We start from the raw sequence: 25,724 nt of genomic DNA on the forward strand, positions 1-25,724 counted from the left end.
TGGGCACAAATAAAATATTTCTCCTGAAACTAACATTTTAAGTAGAATATGACATTTCAGTCCTCTATAGGTTTTCATTTGTTCTATTTCATTAATGTTAGTGTTAACATTGCAAATGGGAAGGAATTAAAGAGAAGCTGGTGTCCCCCTTCCCATGAAAAGAATAGGATAAGGCATTTCTAACCGCTTAATAGTTAAGAAATATACTCAAAATTAAGAGCAGTCAAACTTACCTAAATTTTGACAAAATTTGACAACCCTACATGCACACACACAGTAATATTATATATATAATATATAAAATATATATATATATATATAATACCCAAGAATGGAGAATAAAATCAAATGAAATAGAATGAAAACCAAACTCTTATTTTAGTTACTTTGAATAACAGCTCGATGATTCTTAACGAATTAGAATTTTCAAGCAACCGCAAATGCTAAAAAGTCTAAAATAACAGACAAAAAGATTTATCTAATGTCAAAGAGGAAGAGAGAGTCTAAATAAAAGTCAGTATACAATTGGTGATAATCAAATATGGGGGAATATAGTTTTATCTTATTCCTTTTTTGCTATAGTTTAATGTATATTGTTTGTGATACACTAGTTAAATTTAAAAAATCTTCCACTCACTATGTACCTATTTTCTTGCTCTTCTTTTGAATCTGAATTTGCAAGCTAAAGACATTGGCATCTTCAACACATAAGGAATTTTTAAACATTCTTATGCAGGTTATTCTACTACTATAAAGTAAATATTTAATTTACATCTTCATTATTATGTTTTGGAACCCAGTAGAGCAATAAAAAGTTGTTTGCAATGGCTCCATTTTTTTTCAAATTTATTCTAGTCTTTTATATTCTAATCAGACTTTAACTGGGAATTATATGCCATTTCTAATAAATTTCTGAAAGTTTCTGCTACCTGTGTGAAGCTTTGTGAAAAAAATAGTTTAATTATTTCCTTCTAGATTTATTTGTTTAGCTGAAGTTATTGAAGATAATAACTTCTGCTTTTATGAGACTGTTTACATTGTATTAGTAAGTAGGTCCTAGCATGGTTAATAGAGTGATGAGTTTAGCTTCATCAATAACACTTAAAATAGATTGAATGTTCACTATATGGTAGACATTCTGTTCTCTACATGAATTATCTCATTTAATTCTCATAACCACCTCATGAGACCAGTTCTATTGTTTTCTTCTTTCATATTAGGATGCTATTAAAAGAGAATCATGACTCCCCTTGTGAACAACCAGTGTATGTTGGAGGCAGAAAGAGGAGTTAGTCTTATCTTGCTCCACAAGTCTAGTTTTTAAACAATGCTGAATTTCATTGTAAGTGCTGCTTTTATGATGATATATTATAAATGGATTTAGTAATTATATTATACCCCAAGAAAACATGCAGCACAATTTGATGTGCAAGAGTAATTTCTCACTGTCCTTGTTGTAGTAAGTTAAAATTTGAAGGAGAAAGTTCCTCTGAAATAAACCCATTACCCAATGGCCTTGTTGGATGCTTCCCAATTTTTAAAAGGATTCAGACTTCTCTTTTATGAACCTGCACTGCTAATATGAGTTATAAATCAAATTTAACTAAGTGATAAAATAATCACAGAAAATTAGAATTAAATATGCTAATAATTTTCTAGGAAAGTAGAACTTTTGCATTGTTTAAATTTCAGCATTTTAAATTTTGCAAATAATTTAAGAAAGCTACTTTAAATTTTTTGGAAAAAGTTGACTAATAAAGCCATAATTCTAAAATAAGCACATTTTCAAAACAACATAGAAAATGTTCTTTCTGAAGCCTTAGTCAAGTCTCGGGTACATTCTTTGCTGTATATTTTAATATGAATAAATGGCATAAGCTAAGCTTTTTAAAAAAAAATCTTGAAAAATATCACTTCTATCCATAAGGCATTTATCTTTGCTGTCTTTTGGAAAATGAAATTGACAACTATTTGGACTGTGTTATACTTTAAATATACTACTAGGGGCCGGGGATTTAGCTCAGTGGTTACGCTGATTGCCTTGCAAGCACACGGACCTGAGTTCGATCCCTGGTATCCAAAAAATAAAAATAAATAAATAAATAAATAAACAAACAAACAAACTACTAGGCAGTATGATCATCGAGTGTGTGTTATTTAATGAACAAATACCATCCAGTAGAATATTTTTATATGTTCTTAAAACGATAATCTAAAGGAAGGGTGAAAAAAAGAAGCGAGAAGCATGGTTCTTGCAACTGCTCCTCTAGAGCAAGCACTGAAAACAGTACTTACCCAACAATGTCAAGACACAGGCAAGTATCGCTATTAGGGCTCCTGTACTGAGGCCAGCAGGTAAGACATAGGCCTCTGCATTGCAGGTCTGGGCTATGCCATCTGCGTCACAGTCGCACACACGGATGGTCAGGGTGTTGGTGCTGCTGAGTGAGGGGGATCCACTGTCCACAATGAAAATTGGCAGATAGTAAACAGATTGCTCCTGTCTCCGGAAGCCACTTCTCTGGGTTAGTATTGAGGCTGTGTTGTCTAGGATAAAGAAAGCAAATGTATATAGCAAGATTTCTAATGGGATCAGTCTTCAAATTTTAAGTGCTTATGTTTACTTTTATTCCTTAGCGGGATAATGTCCTGGAATTGCAGATATTTATTCAACAATTCTCTTTGTGATTCATTGGAGAAAGACATATTTCTGATGTAATACATTTAAAGACATTTATATTATTCAGCACATAGCCAAATAAATAGATATGAAGTAGAGCTGAATATGAAGATGCTTGTATGTCATTTATTTTATTAAATGTAACTCTGTCAAAACTACATATAATACATCTTTTTACTTAAATATTAAACCATGTAATTACAGAGATGGAGACAAGAGGTAACAGATTAAATATTTCTGGCACATAATCATGTAGCACAAAAGAAATTTCCAATTCATTCTTTGCCAAGTTCCAAGCTCAAATAGGGAAATTAAAAAGTGTCACTGTGGATTTATTTAAATTAAGTCACAGTCTCATGTCATTTAATGATGACATATGTTCTGGGAACTGTGTAAGGACATCTGACCTTTGTGGGGGCACTTGTACATACAGTAACTGAGGTGGTCACACCTCCTAGGTGACATAATCTTATACAGCCATCATCATATATGTGTTCCATAATTTACTGAACTATTGTGCAGCACATGACTGTACATAGATATTCTGATTAAGAATCATTGTATAGCTTGTGAAAATTTTATATTTTTAAAATTTATATTTTATATTTTTACTCACCCAAATGGTGTGTGTGTGTGTGTGTGTCAGTGATAACACAGGTCTTTTGTGTTCAATTTATATTCAGTATTCTATTCAATCTGAAGATTACAAAAATTATGAAGATTTAAAAAGTGATCAACACATGCAATAACATAACTGAAATTTTTTATGAGAAATATACTTTAAAAAAGTCTGTTAGTAATTGCTCCAGATAACTTGTCTTAATTAACTGGAGAATTTATGATATTTTTAGAATTTATAGCAATTAATGAAAATACAAAGCACTAGAGGGGTGATTAGGACCATAACTTCATCTACTGTGCATCCTCCCCTCCCAAATAGTTTCAAAGGGTGTTTATCCAATGTTAGCATGACAAGATTAACATTACTGTGGATAAAAAGAATTCATTCTTCTCAAGCAGCACAAAATAGCAAGCTCACACTTAGATTGCAGAAAAATATTAACCCAGTTATTAATGAGACAGAAATAAAAATTTGATGATCATTTTCCTTCTGGTAGATTTTTAGGGGAACAAATATTTTACTTTAAAATATATAAATCTGAAAAAGTAAACATGGAGTTGTTGAGGAATACTTCTTTTTTATGTTCTTACACACTTACGAGCAACGCACTGATCTTTGCCTTTGCATCTTACCAATGTAGATGTTACATATATTTATAACTTAATAGAAAAAGTTTTATAAAGTTGTTGATTTGTAACCTAATGTGACTGATATCAAAGTAATACACATCCACACAATAAATTCGGAGCATAAGCTGAAATGGCTAATATGTGAGTTTATAAAAGAAAGAGTTTATAAAACTTTAATATTCTATACTTGCTCCCCCTACCATTGAAAAAAACATAAGAATTGGTTTTTCCTCCTGCTTATGTCTCCTTTCAAGATCAGGATTGGGAGCTCTAGTATGAATGTCCTTGAAACTCAGATATTTCTATACAACAACCATGGAGGAACAGGATCATGACACATGAATATATTCATATTCTTCTTATAAAGGTCATATATTCTCCATATTGTATTGACTGCTCCAAGAGCCAAGGATGATCCTTTCCAACCAAAATTAAGTAAGAGAGATTGAGATTATCCACATAGGAAACTACTTTCTTTTATAGAGTGACAACAGAGTTTTCAATAAGTAGAGAATGTGATAAGGAAAAAGTTATTATTTTCAGATTAAATTTTTGAGGCTATGGTTGGATTTTCTGCAGTAAAGCTGATTGTGGCCTCAGGCAAAAGCCCTCATAATATTCACCTTTTGAAAGTAAGTCTTTCCACTAAGCCAGCATATGTTAATCTACATAGTTCTATATTTTTTCTAATGAAACCAGATATGGAAAGTTGCAACATAGAAGAAAGTTCACATGCTTCCTTTAAAAGTTATAATTGTCAAAATACATTAACAAACAAAACCAGAATCGACTCAAAGTATTGGCAGAAATGTTTTTATAATAACGATTAGGAAGTTGCTAAAGCATTATTTTTTATTTAGCAGGGACATGTAATGTGGCAATAGAGAGAATTCTTTTATAAAACTGTATTTTTAGCATAATTAATATATTATTATTTTCATAGATTATCTTTATTTTTATGTAAAAATATTATGTTTGAAAGTATCAAGCCAAAATTGATTTAGTGGAACTTATTTTCCTAATGTCTCAAGTTGGATCTATGCAGCACAATCCTTATCAAGGTATTTGGTCCTTAACAGATCATTTAGTTAAAGTATTTGGTAAGGAAGAAAATGTCTAGTAGAAAAGAAAAAGTAAATAAATAGATCTGACTTTCCTCACTTGGCTTTAAGCAGAAAATGACTGAACTAGCAGCTTCTCCGTCATGATAGCAAATCTGTGTTAAAATTACTTGAGGTCTACATTGCCGTTTAATTAAATGTCCTTGCTGCTTTTATTTTTTTCTTTAAATACATAGTCAGCATTCCTGAGACAGAAAAACTATTTGCTTAGAGAGGCTGTACTTGCTGCCTCTGCAGGTGACAATATCTACCTTTGTTATCTTTCAAGGAAAAGTTGTGATTATTTGTTGCATCCATCGTTAAACTGAAGTAGAACTGGTGTCCATTGGATGGCTCATCTTTATCAATGGCACTGATTTTCTGGATGACCTAGGAAAAGAAAATGTAAAGCAGGAAGACATATTGCTGTGTTCTGCTAAGTATTCTGAGCCAAGACAGAGCAATTTTCTCCCATATAATAATTGCTGTCTTCCTGAATGAAGTGGAGGAATGGATCAGATGTGCCAATAGGAACCCAATCTAAACAGGGCTCTGGGAAACAAATCATGTCCTCTGTAAGGTGCACATTTAAACTTACTTTTGTGATTCTCATAAATAAGCTGTGCAAATTGATTAGACATTTTATTAAGCATCACAAGACACAGAACAACAGGAATGATCAAGACCTGGGATTTAGCTCAGTGGTGCAGTCACATGCCTTGCAAGGGCAAAGTCCTGTGTTCGATCCCAGGTACAAAAAAAAAAAAAAAAGAGCACTGAATAAGGAATGAACAAACCAAACTGAGATGGAGCTGCATTTCATTCTTAGAACCTCGGGTACTTACGCTGCCTGTAATATGGACAGAGCCAAAATAAGTTTAATGTATTTCTCCTTGAAAGAGTCTAAGCCCTGAACCATTTAAAAGCCTTTTATAATGTTTCCCTTTTCTTCCTGAGAAATTTTCATCACCCAATTAAACCAAGATTTGAAAGTCCTTTTAATATTAATTCATGCTGTATATCAAAGTATAAGTTTTGCTAAAACAAGCTGATTATGTGTTATCTTAACCTGGAAGATTTCAAAGGCATTGCTACTGGATATTTTTAAAGACATCACAAATGAGGAGTAAAGTGTTTTGAAGACTCACCTGGCCAGGTTGTGCATTTTCACAAACCATGGTCTCATAGTCCATGGCAAACTCTGGGGCATTGTCATTGATGTCAAGAATGGTGATGGCCACATAACCTCTTCCTACCTGAGATGGATTCTCTAACAAATAAGAAAATGTGTATCAGGCACTTTTATACAAATTTTATTATTTTTCTGTTATTTTACTAATAAAACTTACATGAACAGCAGGCAAAAATATACTAAAAATCAAACAAAAATTTTTGCATCTCTAAAAAAAGGATACATCTCAAATGAATTCTAGAATCATACCCTATATTCTTTCAAGGATTCACAGATATCCTGATCCACATGTGTGCATGTATGAATATTTATAGTATGTATACACATACATACTATACATATATGTATTTGTATATACATGGTATGTGTGTGTATATGGGTTTATATATTTGTACATGTTTTGCTATATGTTTATGTGATATTTTATGTATATGTATGCTTTTAGTCTTTGATAAAACCACTGTTGAAAGAATGAAGAATAAACCAAAAAATTCAATATTCTTTGATAACAGCTCATAATTTTATGGACATGCATTCATATTATATATACATGTATTGTAGCTGCATGTCTATAACTAATATATAATATATAATATGTGCATATGCATATGGTTATGCATTTTTGAATGAAGTTTTTATCAATGACTAAAATAAGATCAACACCAGATATTCAAATTTATTTGTCTTGGTAGGAATCAAGTTATTAGTTTTTGTGTGTTATTTTGCAAATTCCTCATCACCATAAATGAAATAAATAAACTGTGACCATAGAACCACAAATAGTTCTTGAAAGGTAATGTAGACCTATTATTTTATTCTGTTTTCATTAATTTGTGAAAATATTATCATATGGGGCAAATTAATATGCGCTTTTTCTTTAAAGCCTGGACATTTTGGACATTCATATTTTTTGTTCAAATCAATTAAGCAGTTGTTACAATTCACATTGACTTTGCAATCTCGCAACAATCTGTCTTCCACTCTCATTGTCCTCCATCCTAATACAATTTTAAACCTTACAACTTACGGCTCTCCATTGCAAGGACTGTGATGTTATGAACAGCATTTGTCTCTCGATCCAAAGATTTTGCAGTTGTAATAACTCCACTGTTGGCATCAATATTGAAGTATCTCTCCAAGTCTGTATTTCTGTCAATTGAATACCTAATTGAAAATTAAAGAAAAAATAACATTTATGTTTGATAAATTTTTGCTAAAATTATATTATTAATGGCATAGCTAGACACCAAATCTTGCTGACTCCATGATGTATCATGGTAGTAATGTAATACATACCTTATTTTAAAACTTCTGTATAGTTGTTCATTCATATTGTTAGAAATAGCCTTGCTTTTAGTCAAACAGTTCAAAATAAATATCATAGTATAGTTACATTTGCAGTGACTTTGCATAAGTCATTATAACTTCAAATTCATCATCATCATCATTATTATTGCTCCCAAAGTGTATTTATAATAGATGCCAGCCCTGGTCATGGTTACCTCCCTCTAAAATCATCATATGTAGATATATTCCCTTTAGCATATGCTTAGCAACATGTTTTGACAATAACAAGAACATACTAGCCCCCTTTTATTTAGTTAGACATATTTCCTTTTGCATATGCTTACTAACATTTTATGTTTGATATTACCAACCTGATATTAACCCCTTTTTATTTTGTATTTCTCACTCAAGGGTTTGACCAGGGTTTCAAAGACATGTTTCAAAATAGAAATCCCGTAACTAATTACACGACTATTTGATATGTAAAACTTTTTCTCAAAATATCCAAAATCCAAACATAAGTGAAAAATTACTGTTGCATTCTTTTTCTTATTCCATTTTATTATTTGTTCCATGCACAGAAATCACCCTCCACTAATAAGTCACCATTTCATACTGTTTTCACAGTCTTTCTAGTTGGGTGATAGGAAGGCAGTCATTTATAATGAAATGATTAAATGAACTAAAGAACAAACAGAAACAAAACATACATGCGCTTTCTGCATGATGATTAATAACTGATTCAATTACACTGTGAGCCTTCATACATTTGCCTCTGGCTAGGTCTTCTTGATCCACAGCCTAGGTTCAGTCATAGTTTCTTATATGCATACTCCTGGCTAATCTCTCTCACACATGCAGTACTGTTGAAAATTCTACGTCATGCAAGTTACTCTCTCCTCCCTCCTCCCTCTCTAGCAGTTCTGCATCTTGATGAAGGCTTATAACTCCTGCTACCAACATCTTTTTCAATTTAATTTGCCTTTCTTTATTTCCTCACTTCTTTCTTAATAATTCATATATCACTGGTCCTCATGACTTTCAATACTGTGTATATATAACACAAGTTGCACTTCTAGCCTAAGAAAATAATAATCATTTACTACACCTCATTTTGTGAGTTAAGAATATGAGAGTGTATTGATGGGGAAGACTTTTGTTCCTTATCTTCTAGGTGGGTGCAGTCAAATGTTGGTGGGGCCTGCAGTTATTTGATGATGAGGCTGTATAATCTCATTCCTGAGTGGATGGCATGTGAATGGCACAGATGGAAGATTGGTGCTGGAAAATTGGCTTCTCTTCATGTCACTGCCTGGGTGTCCTTACTGCAAAAGAGCTGGCTACTCCAGAGGAATCAATCCAAAAAATAGAAGAAGGTAGTGGCTGCAGTATGTTTATGACCCAGCCTTGGAAGTAATGTATCACTGCTTCTGTAGCTCATAAATTATGAGCCACATAAGCCACTAGAACCCAACTTGAAAGCTAAATAGACCAATACTGGTAGGTTTTTTTAATTCAATTACATTGGGTAAAGAAGTGATATGCTGGATGGTTTCCTTGATGTACTTTTTTAACATAGACTAACAATGAATGAAAGGCTATTAGTGAGTTTTATCAAGCTGTTCGACATGGTATTTCTGAAACTAATTTTGAACATAAGAACACAAAAGTACTGGCCTACCAAAGAATTTTTCTAATATTCCTTCTTGATTTTGGGATTAAAGCTCGAGTAAAGGATTTTATACATTATTTCAAACAATTCACAAAGGACAAAATTCACAAATTATTTATTTATACATTTATACAGTGTCTTGCTATGTAGCTCAGGCTGGTCTCTAACTCTCAGTGTTATTTAAATAATTTTATTTTTATATTATTATTAACATCAAACTAATAAGAATTTTTATTTTTGTTGTCCAGCTCTATGGATTTTAACACGCTGTGAATGATGCAAACACCACTGAAATAGGGATGCAAAACAGGCCCATAGCCTCAAAGCTCCCTTGTGTTTTCTCTTTGTAGTTACAAACACTTCTACCAGGAAGCTTTGGCCAACACTGATATACATGTTTCACATCATAGTAATTTAGCCTTTTCTGAGAGTATCACTGAATAAGAATTCTATAGAATGGAACCTTTTGGGCCTGGCTCCTTGCACTCAGACAGAAGACTAAGACTCACCCAACTTAGGTGACTGTCTCTTACTGTTATTATTATCATTTTAATTTAAGTGTCCATTCACTTTTCATGCTTGCTAGTGATCCAATAAATAGATCTATGACAGCATGTTTTCAGATTCATGTACTAAAATATATTTGGTTGGTACCAATTGTGACAAATAGAGCTACTGTAAGAATTCATACTTTTTGTTTCAACATATTTTCTTTTCTCTAGGGTGTGGAATCACTGGATTATGTTTTAAGTGTATGCTCATAAAAAAACTGAATACTCTTTTCTAACTTAGCTGTCCCATTCAGCATTCCCATTAGAAATAGATGACAGTTCTAGGTATTCTCACCAGACTGGGCTCTATAATTTGCATTTTTCTAGTAATAAACTATGTTAATTTTCTTGTGATTATCTGCCATATGCATCTCCTATTTTTAAGTGGACTGTTTAAGTAGGCTGTCCATTTTTAATTCAGTTGTTTCCAAAAAAATGTCGAGAGCTCTTCATGTATACTGAATACAAGACTTGTGCTGGATAAGTGATTTTAAATATTTTTCCTAATATGTAGCTTGTCCTTTTCTATTCTAATGTTACTCTTCAAAGAGCTCAAAGTTTTAATCATGATGAATTTTATTTTAATTAAAAAAAATTTTATTTATTTTTTTTCTGGTACCGCGGATCCAACTCAGAACCTTATGCTTGCCAGGCAGACACAACACCAATGAACTAAATCTCGGGCCCTCATGATGAATTTTAATGTTTTGAAGTCACATATAAAAATGTATGTGTGTATATTTTTTCTTTTAAGGGTGTTTTGCATAACCGTTGGTCATTAATACATTCACATGTAATCTCTTCTAAAATGTTCCATATTTGGCATTTTAAATATATGATCCATTTTAAATTTTGTTTAATATATGAAATATAGATAACAGTTTATCTGTATAAATTTGTCCAATTGTTACAGAGTCTCTTGAAAGCCTATTGTCTTTTATTAAATTTCCCTTGTAAATTTGTCAAAAATCAACTGACCATATGTATATAGATCTACCTAGAATATCTATTCCATTCCATTGAATTATGTGTGTTCTGCCTCACTTTGCCAATACCATAAATTTTGATTACTATAGCTATAACAAATCTTGCAATCCGATAGATTTCTCCATAATATCTCTTTTTTAGAATTATTTGGATATCTAATAGGCTTTGTACTTCCATAAAACGTTTAGGTTCATCTTGTCTATATCATTAAAATTAACTTCTGGGATTTAATTCTAATTCATTAAATTTAATTGTAATGAATCTGTGGATTAATTTGGAAACAAGTGACAATTTTACTACATTGACCCTTCCAAACAACGTATGTTTGTCTGCTAGGCTTTCTTTAATTTCTTTCATCAATAATTTGTATTCTTCACCATAGAGGATCTGTACAAATTTTGCTAACTGTATAAGCAGTTTTTTTTTTTGTTTGGACCCATTTGGATGATGGTTTTATTCATGCTGTTTCCAGGAAGGGATGTCAGAGCTGGACCAGTCGAGACCCTTGGAGGCTTCTCAATTGGCCACAGGGGTGCTGGTGGCCTCTTAAGGGTCCTCCATGTCAAGAAACTCCTGCTTGGGGGCCGCCGCCCCATAGTACCATGCGCAGGAGCCATCACTCCTCTTGTTACAGGCGAAGAACTTGGTTTTGTGGCCACTGAAGTTTTTCTCTGTGACCCAGTCCGTCCCGAGGCACTCGCCCGGGAAGAGATGTAGCATGGGATCATGGGACAGCATATGATCTTGCATTCACAGCCCATCTGGTTCCTGTGGTTCAGGCTCTTCTGGGCCGTGCTCAGAATGTCCTAGGACACCGTGAAGTCACAGAGGGTGATGTGCCTCTTGCCATCCCCCTCGGACTTTCCTGCAATGAGATACTCCTTCTTCCTGCCAACATCCAGTGAGACCCCACACACTGCCCAGGAGGGGGCCTTGTAGATAAAGTCTATGTCTTTCTCCGGTCCTTTGAACATCTTTATCTGCTTGATCTCATCCTGAATACTCTTGATGGGATTGTCATAGATGTCGTTCCCGGAGTCCACCCTCTTCTCACTGACAGCTTTGGCCCTGATCACTACGTTTGCATTGTCCTAGGTTTCGAATTACTGCGTGCTAATATGTAAAAATACAATAGATTTTTCTAAGTTGAGTTTGTATTTTGCAACGTGGCAAATCACTTATTGTTCAAGGAGAATTTTTAAAAATTTCTTGTCATTTTCTATGTGCACAACAATCATGTCTTTTAGAAATCAGGACAAACATTTCTTCCATGGCTTTTATTTATTTTTATTGCATTACTGCACTAGAAAATCACATTATGACAGTGATTACAAGTACTAAATGGATACTATTTTTTTTGTTTTTTGAATTGTGAAGAGCAAGCACTGATTTGTTCACCATTGGCTATAATATGAGCTGTAAAAATTTTTAGATAACTTTAATTAGGATGAAGAGATTTTATTCCTAATTTATTAAGAATTTGTTTTTATTCAAGAATTAATTTTGAATTTGGCCAAATATTTTTTCTGCCTCTATTTATGTAATCATTCTTTTTTTAATGTAGTTTATTACATTGAGGAAATATGAATGTATGAATGTTTTGCCAACTTTATGCCTTTTCATTGTGTGAAATAATTTTATAATATTTTGTTGCAAATGATTACATGAAGGTTTCTAATCTAACGTGATTTTGTTAGTGGGCATAATGTTGGACTCATAAAAATGATGGGATGCAGTTCCTGTTTTTCTATTTTCTAAAAAACAATGCATGGACTTTGCAATAATTCTTTTTTTTTATCCTTAGTAGAATTTACTAGTGAAACCATAATGAAATGGGTATTTCTTTTTCAGGAAGGTTGTAACTATAGACATAACTTTATGAAATAAACACAGGACTATTCAGGCTATTTTATTTTAAGCAATTTTTAAAGTTTACTGATTTTGAAGAATTGATTTATTGTACCTGGGCAGAAGTACTCATAGTATTCTCTTATGTTGGCAGGATGTCATGATATCTAACCTTTTTTTATAAAATTTATAATTTGTTCTCTTTTTCACTTATGTCAATGTTGATAGAGGATAATCAATGTTCTTAATCTATTTAAAGTAAAGTCTTCTGATATTATTAATTTCTCTATTATTTTTTATGTTTATATATTAATTTTTACTCTTACAATTATTATTTTATTTCTTCAGTTTGCTTTATGTTTATTTGGCTAATATGTTTCTAGTTTTTAGTCTAGGCCAAGGAATGATACAAGGAAAACTTGGTAAACTCACCACAAGTTTGGAAATAATTTTAATAGTAGTCTTCTCCAAAGCATATATTACTATTTGCTTTGCACTAGAATCCTGCATTTTTTCAATATTTTATATCTGTGTTCATTGTGAGAAACAGGGTGGAATATGTTTACCTAGAAGAGTATTATTTTCATTTATGTTTGTACATACATATCACACATATACATAAACACATAGAGATACTATATATAAATATTTATGCAACCAATGTATATATAGAGATAGATATCTCCTTTTCTCAACATGAATAAAATAAATACCTATGCACTCATATATCAAGTCAATACTAAAACCTTTTGTTACTCATGCTGTTAAATTTCTTAATCTCTAAGATAATACTTGCATTATTTTTATGAGCAAAAAATTCATATACATGTATATAAATGAATTTATATATTTTCCTATATGGCTAAAACCAATGTCAAAAACATTTGTTTATATTATCAGTAGTTTCAAGATCCTTGTTTTGGAGTAAAGAACATTAAAGTTGAGAATTCATTTAACAGTTAAATGCCTTCAGTCATTATTCTAGTCAGGGAGAAAACATTAATCATTAATAGATATAGAAATAATCTAGGCCTCTGTATATTTTTAAAGAAGCATGGGAAATCAGTTTCTATCATCCAAGTATTTCTTATTTGTAAACTACAAACTCTGAAGCTACCATTTATAGCTTATAAATATCTGTTCAAAGTTATAATTTGCATTTAGATATCATTAAAATATACAACCATGTGTATTTACATATATACAAAATGCATATATACACTTTGTAAGTTGACTTATTATGATTTCCTTATGTTATATCTTCTTTTCATTTATACATACATTCAATAATTGTTCTTCAGTACCAGGAAATAATTACAAAAATTAAAAAAAATACTAACCTAAATGACAAATCTTTATTAGGAATCCAGGAAGTTGTCATGGTAAAGGACAATGGAAAGAGTATGGGAAGGTGTGGGGAAAGAATGAATTGGCTTGAGGAGAGACAGCAAACTTTGACCACGTCAAGGAATAGGCAGACTGTCCAACAGTCCTGATGGTCATTAGATTTCTAAATGACAGGGCTTGGAATGATTCAGTATTATAAAGCCATTGTCTAGCAGCACTTGCAGACATGCCAAAAATTGGAGCTAAGGTATGAAATGTCTGTAAACTAATGACAATGTCTGAGAAAAATAATACCTTAGACAAGAGAAATAAGGAAAATATCAGCAGTTTTTAGAAGGAGCAGAGTAAAATACCTCTATCTCTGCTTTAGAATCCAGAAGGGCAGACTTAACCAAAAGAGAAGAAAGGCTAACAAACTGTTTTGAGAAGTATACTATTTGCATATCTGTATCCACTGCCCTGAAGACTGAGTAATGCAGTTGCAGAGTGAATTGGAGGCTGTACCTCAGGTAGAGCACAGGAGCTTTCCTAGTTAGGAACCAAAGTTAACTTCAATGAAATTTCTGATGTTGTTAGTGTATGTGAACTCACAGTAGTTCCTGTACTTTCTGCAAATTAACAGGCTAAAACTTGGCCTCCTTTGCTGTATGTTGGGGGCAACCAATTAGAGAGATCACTCTCATATTTTTGCAGCAACAGCAGTTAAGCTGCCTTATGTACTTATTATGCAGACATATCTATAACTCAATAGTCGCACTCAAACCTGTTACTGATATGTTGCAAACTGCTCTACAAGCCTGCACTATATTGTATTAATGCTCAATATATCTCAAGGCAGATTGATCAGCCTTTACTAAGCCTATCCTACCTTCTAAACTATCTTGTTTTCAGAATGTATTGAATATTTGAAAAATAGCTTAACATTTCTCCTCACTTTTCAACAAATATTTCAGGTCATGTGTGGCAGAGAATTTTAACGGCATGCCTAAAACACATTTTCCTTAATTCTTGTTAAGAGAGCCCTGTTTTTGTTAGAGGCAGTAATGTGTTCAGCTGAAAAACTACATTTTACAAGGGATTCTTACAGATGTGGTGCCCTTATTTCTAGCCTTTAAGAAATGAAATGTGAAAGACATTGTTGAGTAGTTCCTCATTATAAAACAAAAATGAGAGAGAGCTAATATTTTACCTGATATTTGATCATTGTCCTTTCCTGTTTTCTCTCACATAGGACATAAACACATTGCAAGAGAACCAAAGGTCGTCTTGTAAGCATAAGGTAAAAATGGCTTCATAAAAGAAGATAAGGCCCTTGGTAACATTATAGTGGCATATTATCAGTCCTTGAGTTCAGAGCTCCAGACTTCTCATTAAGTCATCAATGTTAAACTTTGTTTCTACTTGACAAGCACAATTTCTAACTATTGTGGGCTGGAATTATTATTGTCATATTTTGGTATTGAACACTAAATTATCACTTTTTTTTTGTACCGGGGATGGAATTTGGGTCCTTGTGCTTGTAAGGCAGGTGCAGTGCCACTGGGCTAAATCACTAGCCCAAATTTCACTATTAGTAGTTGCTAAGGCCAAGACTCAGCCAGGTATATCTGATCTATCTCTCCAGTATACCTATAAAATGCTTCCCAGGATGCTTATAAAAGAGGTGTTTACATTTTGTTTTGTTTTATTTTGTCTCTGCAATCTATAACTCTATCATTCAACTTCTTATTTCTTCCCTGTCTGTTCTGTTATCTAAACTCCTTACCATCTAAATTCATATATTAATTGATCAATGAAAATATTATAAGCATCCTAATTTATATGCCTTTCCTCATGTTGGTCACCCTATTCTTCTGTCCTTCCTCCTTTTAAATTATTTTAGTTCTATTATATATTGAGAAGAAGCTAATAGCATTGAAGCAACAAGCAATTTCAATTATAATAGAAGTCATGTGTTTTTTAAATAAACCCTGCAGCAAGGGTAATACACACATTTTTATCAAAGCTTCTTGCTCCATACTACCCGAAAACATAAAATTGAAAACTGAAGGGCAATATTCTAGTTATGAGCCTGCCACGAACATCCTTTACCGATTGCGGTGTTTATTCATCATTTGTATTGTATTTTGTCATCAGTAAAATGACAAAGCTATAAATTATTTCTCATATCCAGATTTAATATGTATTTTTCTGAATTTTCATGTGCAAGCTCTTCTATGGCTAAATAACAAGGGCTCTGGGAAAAACATTTATGCATGTGTATATCTTAAGTGTTTTGCACATCTGATACAAAGCGAATTCTGAATAAATGCTTTTTGTTATCACTGATGTTATTTGATAACCTATTGAGATCAATTAAAATGTTCTTCATATTCACAGGTGACATTCTTATCATCAACTATAAATTTGCATGCCAATGATCACAAACAGAATGTACAGGTTAGTAGGCTAGTTTAACCCATATATGTCAGCAGTATTCCAAAAATGGCGAAGAATAATGTAACCCATAATCATAGACAAATTTGAACAACAAAATTAAATGTACCATTTTAACTAGAGTTGTAATCTGTTATGAAGTTGGTTGTGTGTGTGTACGTGTGTGTGCATGAGTGTATGTGTGTGCACATGTGTGCATCAGAGTATAAGGCTAAGTATTGTACAGGTTTGATATACATCCCACTAAAATTTTGAAGGCACTTTTTTGCGGGGGGATTTTTTTTTTTGGTACCGGGGATCGAACTCAGGTCCTTGGGCTTGCAAGGCAGGCACTGGAACCACTGAGCTAAATCCCCAGCCCTAGGCACATTTTTCTAACTGTGTTTCCACAGGTATGTTTACTTAAAATGTAGAAATAATAAGCCCTGCCATTTAGTGATTTAATGAAAATTAAACTACTTCAAAATAAACTGCTGAATTCTGTACACAATGATAGGAGTTACTGTAACCTGCTTGTATCTTTATCCTCTCTCGTAAAACTCAGTTTTCCTTTGGGGACTTAAATCTCAATTTCACACACCTCGATGTAACAATCGAGATACTAAAACTATTTTGGTTTAGAGACAGCACATATGTCAAGTTAAGACAAAAACTCTTCAGGAAGCATGAATATTACACAGCCACAAGGGAAGGGTTGCAGCTGATTCATTCTACGTCGTTGCCTCCTGAAGACACTGCTTATTCTTTCTACTCATATTTATAGAGTACTCTTACTTCTCTTTTTGCCGAGGATTGGCTATTCAACTTTCCTTTGGTTTCATGAGGTTTGCCCAATTATTTTAATAAATTCCCTTTTTTCCCAGTTAAACACAGCCAATTTCTGATGCAATTAAAGGATGTTCAGAGGACAATTAAAGGTAAATAAATATGAGTTCCCCAAACTTGCAGCCTTAAATATAACTTCCCTTGATTTACATGAGAAACTTTGTATTTTCTGCTTTTTTATTAATCTGATCTTGTAGTACAAATCAGGAAGCACATAATTTTCAGGAAATTAATTGTATTTAGAATATTCTAAATACAATTCTAACTCAGAAAATCCTTTCTGAGAGCTGGCTATAACAGCATAATTCTGTAACATTGTACATAATGAAAATGGAAAATGGCTCAAATAAATTAAGTATTTCCTACTTAATGTTTTGAGAATTATCTCTGCATAGTAAATACAATATTATAAGAAAACACATTTTTTTCACATTACCTGAAGTTTTTTTTAACTTGTAGTTACAGTTATGTTAAAATGAACACCATTTGATATATAGCATGTAGCATGACTCACTGATTTCTGCAACTTTTCAAATTAACTGTTTTTATTGCTAACACTATTTTCCCATCTGTTACAAGCACACTATGTGTTTTAGAAAAAGTATACATTCATAAATTATTTAGCACAATATGTACAAATGTATGCATGCATACAAGTCACATAAAATACACACTAAATTATTCAAATGCTGCAATTGTGTCCATAAGACTTTATGATTTATCTGAAACATTATAAATGTCAAAAAGCCTACAGTTAACTATTATTCAACTATTTTTGAACATAAATATACATACAGTTCTATATTTAAATTGTTAAATATGCCAAAAATGATGCCTATTACTTTTTATTCAACTATCTTCACATCTGATCTTATTTGTAACAAGATCGTGTTTGGATTCATAGATTATTTTTAGCATTAGGCATTTGAGTTTTCTCAGTAGCCTCCAGAAATGAATTGGCTGATTTCATAGTTTAGCACTAGGGTCTTAGGAAATATCTAAATAGAGCATAAACAGATTTTGCATTATATTTTCTTGGCTTATCCACATCATGCCATCCCTCAAAACTCTACTTATGCTATCCCTTCTTCAATTGAAGTCTAATGTCTAGCCAACTTAGTGATTGTGATTTATCTATAGTTTTCCATTTTACAGCACTAACAGTTTTTTTATACTCATATTGTTTAATTTTATGGGTTTATGGGTTAATTTTATGGGTTACTACTTCGTCCAGACTGTCAGTTCCTGGGGAAAAATGTTTTAAGTTTTAAATGTTAAATGTTTTATTCATGTTTGTTTCCTATAAGCATTTTTCTCAGTGTCTTCCTGGACAGAGCAGGTTCTTAATAAATGTTTGTTGAGTCACTGATCAGTCTGCCAGTGCTGACATAAAGAATGGGTCCACAGGTCTCTAATATCTAGGCTGCTCTTGCATTTCTTACGAGCTTGGCTAAGAAACATAGAAGTCAAATTTCTGTAGTTCAAAAAGATGATCACAGGGGCCTGGGATTTAGCTCAGTGGCACCACATCTGCCTCACAAGTGCAAGGTCCTGAGTTTGATCCCCAGTACCGCAAAAAAAAAAAATAAATAAAAGACAATCAGAATCAACAGACTGTATCCTGTCCTTTTAATTTTAATAAGTATAAGCACATATTTAGTATTTAGGGCCAAACTTGACATGAGATGGTAATCAGCTTGTTAAACATAACAAGCCAAATATATTTGCCCTCAATCACCTTCATTTGCTCTAAATTTTTTTCTAAGCAATTTCATTTATCATCTAATTTTCACCTTTACATTTGAGTGCAGTTTTAAATTCCATAGGAGAAGAAGGAAACTAAGTGTACAGTCTAGCTGGATAGTGGGAAAACTAGAAAAGAAAAGGACTTAACATTTCCTGATCTTACTATGTGCTGCCAGCCAACCACTGGGTCCCAGGTTCACTTAAGATTTGTTCGATTCACGGTTTAAAGCATTATTTATATTATCTTTTTATTTAATGATAAAAACCTCCCAGTAATAAAGTAAGCATCACAATTATTTTTTTTCTTTTTTGCTATCTTATAAACTTAGAAATCTAAATGGCATCCTCTGATGATTGCAAAACTTCTAGAGCTTTCCATGACAACAAACAGCCTGCTGCACAACTGTGTCATTGGTTTGACACTACGTCCCTAGGACATTCAAAACTGCAGCACTGAGAAGAGAAAAAAGTCTTCAGAAAATTGAACAAGTATTAGCTCACATGCAGCAATCTAAAATGAGGACACTGGCTTTTTAAAATATATCATAAATGGGTATGAAAGGAAGAATAAGCAAGATAAAAGTTCAGAAAAAAGAAATATAATCTATGGAAGATTGCACTGCCCTTAATGAAAATAATGCAAAACAAAGAGATAGAACAAATATACTAGCATTAAACATGTGAAAAGCCAAAATAATGTTTACACATACCAATAATTTAATCCACTGGAGATAAATTTTATCTATTGGTGTGAAACTTATGTAAGCTAGTAACAAACTATAGTTTCAGGTCACCTTTAATACTTTTAAGAAAATGAAAACAAGGTAAATAAACAAAGTAAATAAACTAATGAAAACAAGGTAAATAAACTTTATGACTTTCATAAAGGTCACAGAGAGCTTTACTTCTGAAACCAATAGAATTTGGCCTTTGAGCAATCTGTCTCTAACAACAGTAACTACCCATTTGGGCCTAGTCTTTTTTTTCCCCTCAGATTTGTATATAGTATTACTGTTCCTTTTTCCAAACAAAATATTTTTAAAAATGCAATGGTTTCTCAGAACCAGTAAGATGACATGTACAGAGTGAAAAAAGGAAAATTTAGAACAAGTTATGAAATACCAATGCAATCAATCAAAATGTTTTTAAATCTCTCGATTTATTTTAGCACTAATGTATGATATATTTACTGTGCATCTTTGTCCATATCCTCAACTTCAGGCGAACATATTTTTCTTTCTACACATTAAATGAAATGATTGAAGCAGAAGTCATCCTGCCATATGTATCTGATTTATGCCTGTAAATTTACTGTTATTGATTGTTCATCAGGGTGGAGGCTTAAATGTTCTATCAAGACACGCATCAAGAATTCCTATGAATTCTTTTATTGCTCTATTTTTATAATAGCTTTTAGGCACCCATTCATCATATGTAACACTGTCTTTTTACCTGACTTGATAGCATGCAGATATCTATACCCTGGACAACAAAAAAGTTCAAGATTTTCCAGGTCAGTATGACTGATGGAAAAGTGCAAACATGAGTTAAGTAGCTTTTTTTTTTTTTTTTTACAGTGAAAGTTGAATTATTTCAAGGAAAAAGCAAAAAATTATTCTGTGTAGTGCATTTGTGACACAGCTAGCACACAGATCATATACTTAGATATGGTTAATAATGACTGCATAAAATGTAGTTCTTCATTCATTCCAAATTTATCATAAAGATAAAGAAATAATGTGCATGAATTCACACTACCACTTTACTAATTTCTACTAATGTTAAAGAAAAGAGAAGAAAAGGAGAGAATTAACATATCTTATAATAAATTTATTATATGAGGGGCAAAAACACATGAGATGTTCTTAACTGAGAATCACTGTCTAAATTTAAAATATTCAAATATCGTTATAACCCTTTTTAGTTAATGTCCAGATTTAGCTTCTAAGGATGAACTATTTTAACATATTATTTATGAGGTTAGCTTATAGTTTGAATTTAATTGAATTTATGACAATATGATTTTCCCTTATAGTCTTTATATTAAAACCAGACATTCATATTTAAAAGTGAAGTGTTTAACAAACTCAAATCAAGTAATACAATATTCATATTTTCAAGTAATGTTTATTTATAATATTTCACCCCAAATATAAGAAATATTTATCACACACACAAGCAAAAAACACATGTACACACACAAACAGACAGGCAGATCTAAGACTATGAACTATAGGTAAAGGTAAAAAATGGAATTCTGAAATGCTTACATGTTATAATTGTGTTAGTCCTAAAGAGACTATTTGGCTATAACTATCTTTCTAGTCTAAATATAGGGTTGCAAAAAGGGTATTTTACATAGTCTGTAGAAATAGGTGATGTATTCTTTAATTTTTATAAGTAAGTACAATGAACCAAGCAAATATATACTATTCTAACAGATCAATATGATCAATGTTTTTTTTGGGGGGGTGGTACCTGGGATTGAACTCAGGACTTTGTGTTTGCAAGGCAAGCGCAGAGCCACTGAGCTAAATCCCTAGCCCTGATCAATGTAATTTTAAATTAATCCCTGGTGTAATTTATACAATTACTATTTTAATACATGACTTTACCCTAAAATTAGGAGATGCATCACTTCATTTCTGGTCACAATTTGCTTGGAAAGAGTCTCAGGATAATTGATTGAATAGAAACACTGGCTAAGGGGTAGTGGATAACAATGATGACTAAAAATATTTCTACATAACAGTGGTCTTGGATAATTGAGTGAAATTTTGAATTAGCAAAATGTTGAACTGCTTGGGTCCTATTTTACTTCTACTGCTTTTGGTCAATATAAATAAAGTGGGTTATTATTTTCAATGAACAAAAAAGCCTCATAATATAGACACATGAGTTGTGAATAGAGGCATATTGATATAAAATTACAGAAAAAGAGAGCAATGTGCTTTTACCTCACAGGGCTGTTGGCAGAATCTGGGTCGTGAGCTGCCACAGTGCCAATGATATTCCCAACTTGGGTCGCTTCTGACACCTCCATGGGATACAAAGGTGAAGAAAACACTGGGGGCTCATCCACATCTTCTACAATTATCTTCACGGTGGTTGTGTCACTAAATGGCCCCAAGCTTACAAAGCGGAAATCTGCATCTTTATTTGCAGCTTCTATCCGTAGTGTATAACTTGTTTTGGCTTCAAAATCCAGTTCCTGTAAAGAAAGTTATTAGAGAAATCAAATTACCAATTAGATAGTCAGCAAAGCAGTGCCTTTCATTTATGAATGTCAATAGGCACAGAAGGAACCCTGCCATGAAAATGCACCATCAGCATTCAATACTACTACTACTACTACTACTACTAATAATAATGCCAATCAAGATCCTCCTCACTGAATTTTTGGCTCATTGACAATGTTAAGTGCTTTTGAAGTGAGTTGGAAGCCATATGTTGAATGGGGACATGCAAGCCTTCACAACAAAATTCGGAAGATATCTGACCAGGTTTAAAAGTATTTTCCAACAGAATGTCAAAGCAATAATACTCTCCAACCCTGTCATTCAACTCCCCTATTCATTGTCACACATTTAGAAGGAAAGAAAAGCATAGCTTCCCACAGGTTTTCTTATTTAAATGGCAAGTGGCTTGGGGAACTTCATTAGGATCCTGAGCTATCAGAGGCTCAGAATGCAGCTTTCAAAGCAGGGAAGGCATCCTTGGATTATCCTGCCTGAAAACACAGCTGACTCTTCTCCATGAAGCACCTGTCATTTCTACCACCATCATGTACTCCATCTTTCTTTATATTAGGCAACTGGCAATTATATTTTAGAATTTTTTTTGTTTCTAATTTTCTACGATGTTTAACATGCTAAAAAGTTTCTCAAAAAGAGTGACCTGGTCAAATCATAGGTTAAAACAGTGGTAAGGGCAATTAAATGCTGTACTACTTAAGCATATGTGGAAAAAAATAAGCTTTATATATATAATGCATAGAAGATGTGATCATCACATGCTTCTTTCTCTAGCAGAGAAGTCAAACCTTTCTTCAGTCTCAATCATGTCACTGAAAACTCTAGATTTAATGATTTAAAGCAAAAGCATTGAAATAAGAAGAATTTGACAGAAATACTTTCACATATTTTACTTAACTGTAAGTTGTTAAATTATTAAGAAAAATAAGCTAATGTGTAATGCTGAGAATTGTAATTCAAATTTACCCTTGCATATATGAGCAAATGTTTGTCCACGTATGAAGGCATATGTATATTCCAATTCATCCCTAGAAGGGTGTAATGTTAGTCAAAATGAATAAAAACATAGTAATATTAAACAGGAAACATATAAAACTACAGTCCATATTATGTCCTGTAAAACACAAAGTATAGCATACAATATAAATAACTATATATACTGTTATGTATAATATATACTACTTTATATAAAATATATCACACATATACATATACACATATACAGAGTTGTAATATCATAAATTCTACCTAAAGAGATGACATGGCTCATCTCTGGTTAAAACAAGAGTAAAATACATACATCAATATAGTAAAATAGGTTTGCAATCTCTAGATCAAAGTCCTTACTGAAATGTTTATTTAATATTTGCCTCATCCACTAGATTGCATGCTCAGAAACTTTCCTTATGATTATGATTCCCAGCACCTATCATGGTTTGGGGACAAGAAAGAGGCTCAATAAATTCTTCTTGAATTAGAGAAGACAAATTGAACTATACCCTTGACCTAAAGAATCCTCTCTGTCAAAGCAGGACATACAAGAAGAAAAATAATCAAGTTTATTTTTGTTCTTGAGCACAAAACCACTTCATAGAATTGTTCATGCGAAGTTTCATCTGAGGTCCCATACAAAGATGCTGGAGAACATAGTAAACAGTATTGTAAACATCTTGCTAACAAATTAAGTGATGTTTTATGAGGCAGCCTTTTTTGTTTGCTCATAAGGAAAGACTGTGTTCAGACCATCGGCTCTCAAGTGCAGAGAATCAGAAAGATGCAGGGGAATTTTCTAATAGCTCTGGCACCTCCCATGGGGACTTGAGTCAGCAGATCCAGGGTGAGACATGAGCAAGTGTATTTTTAAAAGCTGCATCAGGTAATTCTGATGCAAATCCTCTTTTAAAAACAACTTAGTAATTAAAATTTTCTTGAGCCTATACATAAAATCCAACTATTTGGGAAAAAAGACTAAAACAAATTATACTCATTTACCTCAAAGCATTTACTGAGATATCTTAATGTACTTGTGAATAGTTTGGGTAACAATTGTAGTTTGTTCTCATATTTTTATAAAGTAAATAATTATAATGGAAAACTTGTATTCAAATTAATAATAATAATATTAATAACAATAATAAGTATAGTAGGCTAAATTAAAAACCATAGTTATTTATTTTCAAATCAATGTGAACACACAACAACTGTTTATGTTTTCAATATTAACAATAAGTATACCAACTATTTCTATATTCAAGGAAATTATTCTCACTTATGAAAGAATAATTTAAAACGTATTACAGAAGTGAGTGCAACCATTTCATGGAAACTGGAAACTTTTTGTAAACATGTCTGAAAGGCAGAAACATGAGGTATAGACCTCTGGATGCTACAAAGACATGTAAAGAGACAGTGTTATGTATGATGATTGGGTGCCTAAAAGTTATTATGAAAATAGAGAAATAAAAGAATTCATATGAAAAGCTATGAATCAAGAATACAGAAAAAAGGAATTGCTACATAAAAAGTATTTTCAAGCATATCAGAATAAACTAGCAATTCCAGTTTTCAAAAAAAGGGAATGATATGATGGAGAGGATTGTTAAGCAAATTGAAGAAAATGTTCTTGCAATAAAATTTTTAATTTCTGTTTTTCTTTCTCATTATTGTTTTCTACATGCATAATACATTCTTCAGCTTTTAGATTTAATTATAAGGGTTATACTTGAAGAAACTGAAATAACAAAAGAAGATAAAGAGAGAAAATAAAGATAATATCTAAACAGCCTCTTTTCAATGTTTGATACAATATGTAATTGAAAACCATATACTTGGAAATTTAGCCCAAACACTGCCACACTGTAGTAAATAATAACAAATAATAACGAGAGTTAATGTGACCCAGGAATCAAAGCCACACAGAGACAGAAAAATACATGTTTCAATCACATGTAGGAAAAAGAAGTCCAAAAGTTGAACAAGAACTATTAGAGAAGGGGAAGATGACAGTGGGGAAGGGAGAGAGAGGAGAAGCATAGAGAGGGGAAGGTAAGGAAGAGTAAAAGAAGGTTGGACACAAGGCCTGATGTGTATGACATAGAAATGTCACAGGGAAACCTACGCATTTGGATAATTAATATACAGTAATCATAATTGCTGAAAACTTTAAAATAGGAACCATCTAGTAAGCACTCAGTTAATGTCTGAATATTTAATTTAAAAAGAACTATGTTACCTAGTTTTTTAAAAGTCCCCCAAATAAAATATAAATCACAGAAAATCCAAACTGCCAAAGCCACAGAATGATGCTGCCACTGATACGTGCTATTTTTTTCATCTGTCCATTGACAACAATGTCAGAGACACTAGAAGAGAGAAGCAACTATTTTGGTATATTTGAATTCAAACTATGTAGTGAAATTCTTTAAATTTATTATGACCAAGATGATGAAATTTCCTATTAAAATTATATCTAAATGAAGGGTCTAAAAATTTTCCTTCTTTTGTGTATTGTTTCTTGTGACATGGTCTCACTACATAGTTCAGCTGGC

General features: G+C 32.5%; 1 protein-coding gene and 1 pseudogene across 1 annotated transcript in view; both read right to left on the reverse strand.

Annotated features, from left to right (window-relative positions):
- Positions 1 to 25,724, reverse strand: part of Cdh7 (cadherin 7) — a 135,312-nt gene that overhangs the window by 26,944 nt on the left and 82,644 nt on the right. The window contains exons 7-11 of the mRNA XM_004858458.4: positions 21,880 to 22,133; positions 7,251 to 7,387; positions 6,180 to 6,301; positions 5,304 to 5,421; positions 2,296 to 2,547 (exon numbers count right to left, since the gene is read on the reverse strand). Coding sequence (XP_004858515.3) covers positions 2,296 to 2,547; positions 5,304 to 5,421; positions 6,180 to 6,301; positions 7,251 to 7,387; positions 21,880 to 22,133 — 883 coding nt within the window. The remainder of the gene's footprint in view (positions 1 to 2,295; positions 2,548 to 5,303; positions 5,422 to 6,179; positions 6,302 to 7,250; positions 7,388 to 21,879; positions 22,134 to 25,724) is intronic.
- LOC106010562 (metalloproteinase inhibitor 2 pseudogene) lies at positions 7,462 to 13,078 on the reverse strand (annotated as a pseudogene).

The sequence above is a fragment of the Heterocephalus glaber genome, unplaced genomic scaffold (genome assembly GCF_053883595.1).
Source record: "Heterocephalus glaber isolate CG9 unplaced genomic scaffold, H.glaber_assembly_v1.0 deba00000331, whole genome shotgun sequence".
NCBI lineage: Eukaryota > Metazoa > Chordata > Mammalia > Rodentia > Bathyergidae > Heterocephalus > Heterocephalus glaber.